The 13,247-nt window shown below is 46.4% G+C and overlaps 1 protein-coding gene across 4 annotated transcripts in view; it reads right to left on the minus strand.

Annotated features, from left to right (window-relative positions):
- Cntn4 (contactin 4) overlaps positions 1-13,247 on the minus strand; it is an 860,889-nt gene that overhangs the window by 9,746 nt on the left and 837,896 nt on the right. For all 4 annotated transcript variants that reach the window (XM_058573008.1, XM_058573005.1, XM_058573006.1 and 1 more), the window contains 7 exons: positions 11,476-11,634; positions 9,480-9,629; positions 8,171-8,241; positions 6,874-7,108; positions 5,301-5,413; positions 4,441-4,627; positions 3,883-3,995 (listed from right to left, as the gene is read on the minus strand). In XM_058573008.1, coding sequence (XP_058428991.1) covers positions 3,883-3,995; positions 4,441-4,627; positions 5,301-5,413; positions 6,874-7,108; positions 8,171-8,241; positions 9,480-9,629; positions 11,476-11,634 — 1,028 coding nt within the window. The remainder of the gene's footprint in view (positions 1-3,882; positions 3,996-4,440; positions 4,628-5,300; positions 5,414-6,873; positions 7,109-8,170; positions 8,242-9,479; positions 9,630-11,475; positions 11,635-13,247) is intronic.

Raw genomic sequence — 13,247 nt, forward strand, 5'->3', positions numbered from 1 at the left:
TCTGCCTTTGACACTCCTTTTCCCACCGGTTCTAATGGGTATCACTGAGGCCAGGAGGGAGAATTTACTTCTGTTATTGTTTTTCATCCTCCCCTCTTGGTTGGGTCAGATCAATCGTGCCTCCTTTTCTTTGCTGTGATGATCAAGGTCAAGGTCATCCTCCCAGCTAGCCTGGTCAGGACTCCAGAGTTGCAAAGGTGTGTCTTTATTCTTTCTTTCTTTTTCTTTTTTTTTTTTATATAAAGCTACTCTTTTCCTCATTCATCTTCCAGCCTAACCCAACCCCGCTGTCTCTTTGGTCATCACAGAAACTAGAGTTAGGAAACGAGAGCTCTCTCATGATCACCGTGAGTGTACTTCTTGGTGGGAAAAACACAGATAAGAATTCAGACACTGTCTTCCGGAAGCCCACAGTCAGGGGATTCACAAGCCACCAGCTAATTACAGTCATCCAAGAGGATGGTAAGGACTTCCAAAAGTCTGGTACAGAGAGCTCTGGCTGAAGCCCCGGCACGTGCCTGTAATTCCCAGCAACCTGGGAGGCTGAGATAGGAGGATCTCAAGTTCAAAGACAGCCCCGGTATCTTAGCCAGGTCCTGCACAATTCCGTGAGACCCTGTCTCAAAAATAATAATAATAAAAATGGACTAGGGAGGTGGCTCAGTGGTAAAGTGCCCCTGGGTTCAATCCCCTGTACCCCTCCAAACAACAAAAAACCCCCATCTCCCACAAAACCCCTCGCTCTGGCCATCAGGGAAGGCTTCCAAGCTCCGAGCTGAAAAATGAGCCCCTGCTTAAGAATGTCTGGGGGAACAGTCACAGGGAGAGACAGGGTCAGAGAACAACAAAGACACTAGAAACTTCTCCTTTTAACACCAAAGGTCAATGTAGTCCCAGAGAGCTCAGGCGATCGACCTAAAGTCACACAGCCAAGAGAGAGCCAAACTACAGGACAAAGTTAGAGGAGGTGTCCACATTTTAAAACTGAAATCTAGAATGATCCATTTTATATTTTTTTCCCCTACCACCTTCCTAAAGCCTGCAGTCTCTGGGGAGCTGTGTCTCCTTTTTTCTGAAGTCAACACAGGCAGGAAGTGGTCTGCAGCTGGCACGTTCTGATAGCAAGACACCCTCTCTAGGTTGGCTGTGGCTTCCCACCCAGCCTGCTTCTGCCTTTTAGATGGAGCGGGGGGAAGGTCTTGGCAATTCTTTCGTTTATTGAGTCATAGATGAAAGGCTATTTTGCAGGACCCCAGAAAATTCTGACTTCCCAGCGTGCCTCCTTGGGGGAAAAAATAATCATAGGCTTTGGTTTTATAATCTTCCTTTTATAATGAAAACCATGGAATGGTTCATTGAAAGTTGACATGCAAAATTGCTAAAAGAACCACTTTTTCTCTGGCGGGATCCATGTGAAACCACGAGAGGTCAAGAGCACTGTCCACGGAGCCCGGATGATGATGGTTTCCTAAAAGCTCTTTTAAATGTCACTTAGTCATGACTTTCCTGGGCTAGAAAGGAAATGGAATATGCGATGGAATCTATATACCCTTCTTGTTTCCTTTCCTAACATCTCACCGTGCGGTAATCCAGCTGAGGTTCATTTCCAGTGATAGAGAGAAATGCTCCACCTGTCTTGGAACTAAGTCCCCTTCTGAAGAGCTCGGTCCATCAGCAAGGAGAACGGAGCCACCCTTTATCTCCATGTAATTCTCATTCATTGCCTGTCGTTTTAAAATCCCTTGGAACTTTGCAGGACAAAGTTTGTCATTCCTGACAATAGCCCTTCCCATACCAGAAGGGGGCATCATACTTCCGGGGCTTTTTGATTTTTTTTTTTTTTTAACCCAGCTTAAATATGCTCAATTCCTTCCTTCATTCCTTAGGGATGTTCTGAACCTGACTGCTGGATACGGTCTTGCTAGTGCATTCTCTGGTCTATCAGTAGGGTTGCTACCAACCCCTTCCCTTCTGCATGGGCCATTCTAGTCCTTACATCAAAAGCTAGAGTCTAGCTCCCCTGCCTCTGAGTCTGAGATGACCATTTTTTTCTTTTTTTATCTGTTCTAATTAGTTGCACATGACAGACAGGAGGATACACTTTGACACATCATTAAATGGAGGATAACTTCTCATTCTTCTGGTTGTACGTGACATAGAATCACACCGGATGTGTAGTCATGTATGCACAGAGGATCTGATTCATTCTATTCTCCTCCCCTTCTCTCTAACCCAAAGTAACTCTGTACTTTCCTAGCACCACCCCCACACCCCTTATTGTGAATTAGCATCTGCATATCAGAGAAAGCATTTGGCCTTTGGTTTTTTTGGGGGGATTGGCTTATTTTGCTTAGCGTGATAGTCTCCAGCTCCATCCACTTGTTGGCCAATACCAGGATTTCATTCTTCTTTAAGGCTGAGTAGTATTCCATTGTGAATCTATACCACATTTTCTTTATCCATGCATCTGTTGAAGGGCATCTAAGTTGGTTCCATAGCTTGGCTATTATGAATTGAGCTGCTGTAAACATTGATGTGACTGTGTCCCTATAATATGCTGATTTTAAGTTCTTTGGGTATAAAGCAAGGAGTGGGATAGCTGGGTCAAATGGTGGTTCCATTCCAAGTTTTCTGAGGAATCTCCATTCAGTGGCTATTTTCATTCTTAGATTTTAAAAAGATGGGTAGCTTTGCTTTCTTTCTCCTTGAAGCTGGAAACCGGGTCAGAGACCTGACTATCCTGAGATGGCCATACTCTGAGGAAACCCAGGCCGTCCACAGGGAGAGGCCTCACAGGACAGCGATCCCTGGCCAGATTCTGGCTCTTCCGCTCCATCAAAGCAGGTGGAAATGTGTCAAGAGGCACCTTAGCCCATCCAGGCCTGGGGGCCGGGGGTGCCCATGGGCACCCAGACCAGATTTCAGAATCATGGAAACTACACACAGTTGGTGTTTTAGCCACTGGTTTGGGGGAGGCTTATCCAGGAGAGACCATAGGAAGCTTTTCACGCCTGGTCAAGACTTCTTTCGGTTGTGGAAATAAGGCTACATCCATTTTCTTCTTTTTTCTCTAAATGACTTTTCTAAAAAAAAACCAAAAAAACTCCCACTTGTTTTTCTAAATATGCAAAGCTTCCTAACTACAGGCAGAGCCGAAGCGATTGGCCATTAGTTATGGTGGGACATTACTGTGTCTGATTGACCAGTCCAGCTGAGAGGGGAACCAAACCAAATGCTGATCAAGTGTGCCTTCAGGGTCCTTCAACCTCCGAGTCCTTAACCGTGTCTGATTGATGCTGCCTGAGCCTAAAGGTTAGGTGACACTGTGGCTTGGGTAAGTATCTCCCAAAGGTGTGGTCCCCAGCCTGGGGAACTAGAGGGAGGTGATGGAAATTTTAAGAGGTAGGACTTACAGGAAGGTTTTATGTCACTGGGGATGTTCCCTTAAGGGGACTCTGGGACCCTCGTCTCTTCCTCTCTCTCTGCTTCTCGGCAGCCGTGAGGTGAGCAGTTTGCTCGACCATGATGTCTGCCTTGGTACAGGCCCCAAAGCAACAGGGTTAACTATTTATAGAATGAAAACCTCTGAAACTTGGATCCCAAATCAACCTTTTTCTCTTTATCCACAGATTGTCTCAGGAGTTTGTTATAGTAATAGAAAACTGACTAACAGGGGTGATTATCTAAATTCTGACAAATGGTTCAGGGACATTTATACAAGTTGGCCCACACCACTCTGGGGCAGAGATTCCTAAGGGGCTCGGAAAGCATCCTCAGGTAAAGGGAGAATGTGCATCATCTGATGCAGGGAAGGACACTGTCCCCACTTCACATTAAGATTAGGTGCCTTTGCAAAAAAAAAAAAAGAAAGAAATTACCCACTTTGTATCCTTTGACTTCCGACTCATTATCCAGGGCCTTCACTTGGTCCCAATTCAGGATAATTTTGGAGTCCGATGAATTCCATATGATGTTTCCAGGAGGTTGGCTGGGTGCTATAAAAAAAAAATGAAGATATACGAAGTCACAGGTTATTAAATCTCAACGGATTCGGAGGGATCTCTCCTTACTGGAACCGAAGAGTGCAGGCCATTTAATGGACGATTGCACTAATCTGTGTCTTCAAGGTCACTGAAATCTGACTGAGATACCGCGTTGCAAATGGAAAAAAGATTCACCTGGTCGCCTAACATTTAGAGCTAAAAGCAGCAGCAGCCCTTCCCAGGGAGGAGAAAAAACATTTATCTTTCTGTCCTTGGGAGCAATGAATTTGGCATGATGTCCTCAAGGGTTCAGTGAGATGCTAAGGAGAGTCTGAAACCACATCCTGATATCAATTAGTATGCAAATGGTCACCGTGAGGTGGGGACAGGGAAGGAAACAGGGACACCATCTGATGAATCCCCCACCCCAAATATTTCTGAGCGAGTTTGTTATTACGTGGCTTTCTGGTGGTGACGTTGACGGTGGCGCTGGAGGGACCCGTCCCAGCCGAATTATACGCCTTGACAGCCAAGTGATACAGGGCGCTGCCTTTTAAATTGGTGATTTTGGTCGATGTCTGATTGCCCACTGTGCGAATTTTCCTAGCGTTTTCTTCTTTGTCATCGTGTCTCCAGTATTTAACCTGCGAATATAGAAAGATGCTGGAAATCCGACCCACGGGGGACATTTCCAATGTTATCAGGTAATCATTTTTTTTTTTAAATGATGGAGTTAATTTTCTATGACCAATTCAATGAGCAAAGATTTCAGAACAAAGAGATTTGCATGTTCTGAGAAGTTACCCATAAAATTAAGAAAGCCTTCTTTTTTTGGTCTTTGGCTTTTTAAAAATATATATTTTTGTTTTTTTTGCGTAGTTGTAGAGGGACACAGTGCCTTTATTTTATTTGTTTCATCTTTATGTGGTGCTGAGGATCGAACCCAGGGCCTCACCCGTGCTAGGCAAGCGCTCCGTCAAGGGGCGACAGCCCCAGCCCCTGTTTTTGACTTCTTACTGAGAACCACTGTTGGTTGTTTTCCGTCTTTGGTTCGAGCTCAGGTGATTCTGGGTAAATCAGATCTGAGCTCATAAATGCTTAAAATTGCATATATCCTGAAACACCCGCCCCCGCCCCCCCTAGAGTATACCAAGGACCAAGGATGGTCTGAACATTTAGTGCTTTCATTAATTCTGAGTCAGAAGCCGGGTCCCTAAAACAGACAGCTACGAATGGGAATGGAGGTCAGCTCCCGTCACAGTGTGTCCTTGAGACCCCACTGAGGGGTACAGACCCTGGGCACACGTGCTTGCCTACCTCATAACCTTCGATCCGTCCTCTATTCTTCTCCAGCGGGGAGGCCCAGAAAACTTCAATATCAGTCGCAGAAAGACTCCTGGCAAAGATACTGGCCGGTGGTTTGGTGGGTTCTGCAGAGAAAGGAATTCAAGTTATTATGAATCAATCAGCTGCATGAGCACAAACTTCTACAGACGATGTTCATTATAAGGGGCAAAGAATCCGTGGTTCCAGAAGGGTCCTTAAAGACGCCAGGCACAGCCTCATTCTGCAGAGAGGCAATGACTGACATGTAGCGGGTGGTGGTCGGGAGGAGACCACTCCAAAGCTTTTTGGGTTTTCAGTTTGGAGGTGAGTGGTACGGAAGGAACCCAGAACTAGTTTAGTTCAAGGATTTTCAAAGCCAGCAATTTCTTCAAGGTGGGACTTTTTTTTCTTTTTTGGTACCAGGGATTGAACCCAGGAACGCTTATCCACTGAGCCACATCCCCAGCCCATTTTATTTTATTTTTTTTTTTTAAATTTTGAGATAGGGTCTCACTAAGTTGCTTAGGGCCTTGCTAAATGGCTGAGGCTGGCTATCAACTTGCGATCCTCCTGCCTCAGCCTCCTGAGCCACTGGGATTACAGGAGGGCACCACCGTGCTTGGTTGGAACTTGCTTAATGAACACTTGTCATCAGTAGTAATTCTAGTCACTGGATTATGAGAACAATAGAGAAAAGGAAAAAAAAAAAGACAGTCACCTGACTTCACTAAGACTCCAGAGAGCTGAACGGACACTAGTTTAGCTTCATGCTGTGATCTCCATGTTCTTGGACAAGATTCAGCCACGGTTTACCCAAGTCATTTGCATTCTCAGCTAAAAGGACAGGCTGGACTGTTTCCCAAATTTCAGTTATTTATTTATTTTTTTTTTGGCAGAGTTTCAGCCTGCGTACCATTTGTATATGAATCTTTCCTTTTGATGGTCTTTTTGAAAGAAAAATCGAGCTTAGCCTAGTTGTAAGTAATAACACTCACGACGTCTTGCATTTGATGGGATAGCTCTATATTTTTTCTAATGCAGCTGAAATCGATACATACCTCTTTGATACTTTGAAAAATTCATTGCTTTTTTAAATTACATATTTTTATCTCCTTAAGCAAATATCAAAGTACAAACATGCATTTCCTGACACCACTTCTGTTTTTATAATCTGTCCTGGGTACTTCTCTCTCTCTTTTTTTTTTTTTTCATTTTGGTACCAGGGACTGAACACAGGGGTGCTTAACCACGGAGCCCCATCCCCAGCCCTATTTTGTATTTTATTTAGAGACAAGGTCTCACTGAGTGGCTTAGGGCCTTGCTGAGTTGCTGAGGCTGGCTTTGAACTCACGATCCTCCTGCCTCAGCCTCCTGAGCTACTGAGATGACAGGTGTGTGCCACTGCACCTGGCATGAACCACATTTTTTTTCACATGATACTTTTCTCAAATCCAGATGTGCCTTTGATTCACGTGTTCCGTACGTCCTAAACCGACAGTCCGTCCTACATAGAAACTTGAGCATCGAAGACACATCAGCTTTGTCCAGGAAACACACAGCGTACCTTCTTCTGCAGAATACACCAGGGTGGTGGGGCTGAAGGGTCCTTCTCCTTTGTTGTTGAAGACACCCACTTTAACCTCGAAGGGAGAGAAGGGGCGCACGCTCTCATTCCTGAACACGTATCTGGAGGCATCGGCCGAGGCTAGCACCGTGAGCATCCAGATCATCTTCCCATGGGGCCGGAAGGCTACCACGTACCCAAAGCCTCTGCCGTTCTGTAACTCCTCGGGCACCGTCTGGGAACGAAAGGAGGTGGTGGCCTTCAGAAATCCCAGCAGTTTGATTCCAAAGTCAACACACAAACCTGATTGTCTACCTTCTTCCCTTCTCTGCTTCTCATGATTATATCAAGATTGTTGTTTTTTCTTTTTTTAAATTTAGGGTTGGCCAATAAGCTACCTAACATATTCAGGAGATTGGACATGGACAGCAGGCTTAAAGCACTCAGTGACAATCTGCAGGGGACCCTTGGGCTCCGAGGGTCACTCCCAACTCTGAAATAGTTGGAAATGACCTTGAAAGGAGATAGTTGGGGGAAATGCCACGCCCCCCCCCCAGCATCTCCCTCTAGTGCCAAAGAGGGGGAAGGTCTTCACTGGTCCAAGGGACCTAGACCATCTTGGCATCTCAGGCAGGACCTTCCTGCTCAGAGGAGAAGAGCTCAGCCCGAGGGTGGGGTGGTGAGGGGTTGCTTCCACTGCTGGGGCTCGGAGGAGAGGAAATGATTTCATTTTTACAGCCACAGACTAGAATCTTTCAAAAACATTAAAGGACCCTTTTCTGAAAGCTCCTCACCTTCTCTCTCAAAATCAATTTTTAATAAATTGGTGACTAACCTTCCTCCAGGTTGTTTTTTTTTTTTTTTTTTTTAAATGCCTCTTAATCCAGCAGCAAAACCAACTGCCGGGCGAGCCTGCTGGTGCTGAGCTAAATCTCTGGCTGGCAGACGCTTTAAATCAATTGACCATGTAGCAATTCAGGAAGAAAAGAAAACTCTGGTTTTCTCTGAACCTTCTTCTTTAATTTTCTCTCTCTCTCTCTCTGTCTCTCTTTTTTTATAACTTGTGTTGGCTTCTCTTTCCTGATTGTTTTTTCCTGAGATGAATCAAATGAAAAAAAAAAAAACTTGCTTCTACAATGGATGGGCTAGCACCTTCATTTCCTGCGACCCATTAGCTAGGGGAAAGGAAGCGCTGGTACTCGAATGGATTTTAGCGGCTCAAGACAGAGGGGAAGGCTTCCCAGCTACGTCTGAAAGAATACCATGGCCCAGATAAATGCCCTGTGGTTTCATTTACCTCCCAGGTTATAACCAGTTCAGATTTGCTTCCTCCACCACCGCTGACGTTGGCCGGGGTGACCTCGGGAACTGCATAGGAGACACAAAACAAGTAATGTCACACAAGCCGTGGCAGGTGACTGCTGGGGAAGCCTGGTGGCTTCCTGGTGGCTCACCGCCAGCCAGTACTCGGCTACCCACACCTTCAAGGAGGTGAAGTGTACGTGGCTCTCGGTTACCTGTTTCCCATTCAGCAAGGGGGCATGTCTGACCCGTGGCTCAAGCTCCATCCCCAGAGACCCAGGGGTTCCAGGGAGGAGAAGAGAACAGAGGTGCATAGGTCCCCAGGTTTGGAGAGGCGTTTATCAGCCACGTGGTGATACACACAAAGGGAACAGGGGAGCCTCTCTGCTCAGGCAGAGCTGACAACCCAGGTGGAGGGCAAGGGCGTGGGGGGATGGTTTATAGAGCCAATCCACGGCACAGTTCAGCAGAGACAGAATGAAGAGGAGCTGAGGTGTTCTGCAGAGCTGGCTTCTCAGAAGAAGGTGAGCTTTGAGCTGGGTGCTGGAGGAAGCGGTGAGCAGAGGGTGACCCCTGGCTGCTCACTGTCTTAACCTCCTTGATCCCCACTTTTCTCTGTAAAAGAGGAGGAAATCGGGCTGGTTTCCTCCCCAGGATCGCTGAGTGGAATTAATTCAAGTATAATCTTGCAGGGGGGCGAAGGAAGCCTCGGGTCAGCTGGGCTATCATCGCGTGACTGCAAGACTTCAGGCAGAACTGTCCACAAGGTCAGGCTGGGGTATGTAACTGGACAGTTCTGCCTGACGGCAGACCTCTGAACCCGTGAAGACGGACTTTTTTTCAGGGAGTAGGGACGAGGGGTTGAACTCAGGGGCACTCAGCCACTGAGCCACCTCCCCAGCCCTATTTTGTATTTTATTGAGAGACAGGGTCTCACTGAGTTGCTTAGCACCTCGCTTTTGCTGAGGCTGGCTTTTTGAGATCCTCCTGCCTCAGCCTCCCAGACTGCTGGGATGACAGGCGTGCGCCACTGCGCCCAGCAAGAGTTGGATTTTGAAAGCAGCGCTTATTGCTCTACCAGTGAACCCAACGTGGAGGACTCAACTGGTGATCACAACTCACTGCCTGCCCAGCTCACCTCCTGCTGGCCTGATTTCTGATCTTTTAAAATCGTTTAAGGGGAAGAACGTGCTAATACACAGACTCCTCTGGCAGGAAGAGGAGTGAAGAATTGAAAGTCTCTCCAAGGAGCAGGCACTGCTGGAACAGATGAGGTCAATCCCGGAGGGGGGGGGGCTACTCACGGGCCTCTTCCGTCCTCCGCTTCTCCGAGGGCCGGCTGGGCTCCCCGATGCCAATCACGTTGGCTGCGACGGTCCGGAATTCGTATTCGACCCAAGGGTTCAAGCCCACCACCGTCGCTGTGAATGTCTTCCCATCAATGAGTTCTGGGACTGCAAGATATCAAAAGATGAGGTGGTTTCGCAGGATTCCCAGAAAACAAACAAACAAATGCAGACCCCATGTTGGGAGGATAGGAATATCCATCCATCCATCCGTCTGTCATCCATCCATCACCTCATTCAAGGCCTGGTAGGTGGTTTGATGGTGGCTGTATAAACTGCTATTACAGAGAGTAACCCCCGAGCTCTGTTCAACTAACACACTCAAATCAGATGCCAGCAGATGACCTCATAAAAATGCAAAGCCCTCCAAGCCTGAAGCTACTTGACTGGGACTATTCTTAGAATCACCTAACAGGTTTTCCTGCATGGACTATATAGGCGAGCTTTCCTTCTGACAGCTATCCAATGGGTCAGGTAAAAGTGTTATGTCTGTTCTTACACAATCCTTACTGCACCCGTTTAACAGAAGCTGTAGAGAGATCAGCCGATTAGCAGTCAAGACTAGAAGTCACTGCCTAACTTCCAGATGCTTCTCATCTGTCTTCCTAAAACACTCCCGGGACTCAACAGAAACTCAGTGTTATCACGGAAGGCTGTTTCTGTGATCCGATTAAGCTAAAATGAAAAAAAAAAATTGGGGGTTGTTGAAATCAACAATTGATATAAATTGCATAAAATTGAGTCCCACTATATTAAAACTTGGAGGCCACACAGGTAGCCCTCGGGGACTATGGAAATGTGTAACTTTCTTACAGGAATTACCTGTCCATCTAACCTTCTTCTCCTCAAATGAATCTAAATTTAAAAATGAGACACTGACAGAGGTGTAAGAATTAGGACCCCAAAGCGAAATGATTATGAAACTTTAATATAGGGAGTACACCATAATCATAAAAAAGTATAAAAATTATTTAAAAAAAGGAAAGAAGGTGAAAATGTTGCTGCCACTAGGGATAGTCTGGAAAAAAATTTATGCTAAAATTTGTAAATTGATTTTAAATATTTCACACCTCTCCATCCCCAAATCTATCCCCCTAAACTGAGAGGCAGCAGTTCAAAAGGCTCCTATAGTCCTTATGTACTGCTTTCTGGAAAGTTATGTAGAAGCCTTACTAAGACTGGATTAAAGGCTGGCATATTACTGAGGCCCTAAGCAACTCAGTGAGACCCTGTCTCTAAGTAAAATACAAAATAGGTCTGGGGAGGGGGCTCAGGGGTTGAGTACTGCTGATTTCAATCCCCAGTGAAACTCCCTCCCCCCTCAAAAAAGGTCAGTGATGTGGCTTAATGGTTCAGCGCCCTGGGGTTCAATTCCCAGCACCACACACACACACACACATGAATGAATGAATGAATGAATAAATAAATAAATAAAAATATAGAAAAAGGCGAGGGATGTGGCTTAATGGTTAAGTGCCCTGGGGTTGAATTTCCAGTACCAATAAATAAATAAATAAATAAATAAATAAATAAATAAAAATAAGGTTGGCATAGCCCACAGCTTCCCAACCTACCACAGTGGTACAAGGACGATTTTAAGGAATACACAGATGCATGCAATTTTTTTTAAAAAAATAATCAGTTTTAAATTTGTGAAGGAACAAAGAGAAAACCCAGGTTCTGACCTATCACTTCACAGATACTATTGCTTTAAGAGAAGCAAAAAACAAAACAAAACAAAACCCAAAACCCCAAACAAAACATGAGTCGTTATAGAGAAAACTATTAAGTCACTGACGGCCACAGCGGGTGGAGGTCTGGGAGACCCAGCCACACTGCATCATTTGCAGTTGTCCCTTGGCTCCTGTCCCAGTTGGCTGTCTGTCCGTCACGCTGTGCTGTGGAAGTCCCCGAGAGACACCCAGCACCCAGCACCCAGCACCCAGCATGGTACCTGTACTGACTGCCTGCCAGCCCACGGAGAACGGAGTCCTGGCTTGGATGACATACATGGTGACGGGGCTGTGGTTGTCAGGCCCGGGTCTCCAGGACAGCTGGGCAGTGGTGTCCGTGATCTCGTCTATGGTCACGGCCTCTGGGGGACCCGGAGGACCTGGCAAAGAGTGAGACCCCCAGAGTCAGATCAGTATGACAAATGACCAGACGTTTGATTCCCTCCCCGACTCGACTCCTCACTTGTCAAATCCTTTATGACCACCTGCTAGGGGCTGGGACCTGTGCAGGGCTCTGGAAGTACCCAGATCAAGGAGGCGTGCCCCCAGCTTCCAGGGGTAATAATAAGGAAAGCCGCCGCCAAGCAGAGCCTTACAGGAGAGTATTTGTCCTGATGCGAGGAGAGAATATTGGGCCACCTAAGGGTCCAAGCTCATTTCTCCATTCATTATATACATGTGTGGGTTCCTCCTGTGGGTCATGGGCACTGCTCTCTGGGGACACGGTGGTGACAAAAGATACACAACTCTTCCTGATTTCGTGATCATTCTCTGCTGAAAAGGGTCCTTTCGGTCACCAAGGATGTGTGCATTGGAGCAGAACTAGCTTTAAAACTTTGAGGGTCCCTCCCTTGCTCTGTAAAATTCTGTTGCTAAAGAGCAACAGGCCCAGGGCAAAGACCCAACCAGATGCATCCTGGTTTCCAACAGGGAAATTTCCGCCCAGGCAGAAACAAGACACAACTCAGTGCCTCAGGAGACAAGGGGGTCGTCAGGGGACAAGTGGAAGGAGATACTCCTAGGAGGGGTTTGCTGATCTCCAGGACAGCAATCCGATGCCCTCCCCAAGTACCACTGGGCCATGTCCCAGAGACAGGGAAAAATAAGAGACCTCACCCAGAGGGTGCAAAGTCGGATTCAATTTCCCCCGAGTCAGACTTTGCTCGGGGATTCACTGCTCCTCCCTATAGGGGGCGCCCTAATGTCCTCTTTCCTTTTAAAATATACCATCTTTATAGATGCACAGATGATACCAGATTTATCTTCTCCTTCTAACTCTTGGCTAAGGAATCTGGAAATCTGAAACTGATTGATTTTCCATGGTGACATTTCAGCCTGCCCATCTAATGTCACCCAGCTGGGGCTGAGGCAACCTTGGGTCTTTGGGGATTTTTATTAACCCAGGTAAATCTAGACAACAATATCCTCTTCCTCCTATCTCTCCTTCACCTCCCCTCTTCCTTCCTTCCTTTCTGTTATGGTTTAGATGTGATCTGTCCCCCAAAAGACAACGTAAGAATATTCAGAGGCGGGGAATGATTAGATTGTGAGAGGTGTGACCTGATCAGTTGGATTAATCCACTGATGTGGATTAAATGGGTGGTAACTGTAGGCAGGTAGAGTGTGGATGGAGGAGGTAGGTCAATGGGGTGTGCCTTTGGGGTTATATATATTGTCCCCAGTGAGCAAAATGATAACATGGTCAGGGGTGCATACAAGTTTTTTTTTGTGACAAACAAGAACAGAGGGACGGTTGGGTTGAGGCTGGTGTCTGCTGCTTGCTCAGGGGTGGCTTTTGAAGGTGCTGCTATTGATTGAGGAGAGGGGGAGACCCAGCCCTCAAAGCCATACTCGATTCAAACATTAAAATCTCTCGCAGGCTCCTGTAAGGGTCTCTCTACTGCAATGTGCAGAAAGTCTGCCCGGACAAAGCAGGAGGAGATAAGATGAGAGATTAGGGTTTAAAATGGCATATTAATTTATTGGCCTTATT

Source organism: Marmota monax, unplaced genomic scaffold (genome assembly GCF_021218885.2).
Source record: "Marmota monax isolate L192 unplaced genomic scaffold, Marmota_monax_Labrador192_F-V1.1 WCK01_AAM20220418_F8-fsc00028, whole genome shotgun sequence".
Lineage (NCBI taxonomy): Eukaryota > Metazoa > Chordata > Mammalia > Rodentia > Sciuridae > Marmota > Marmota monax.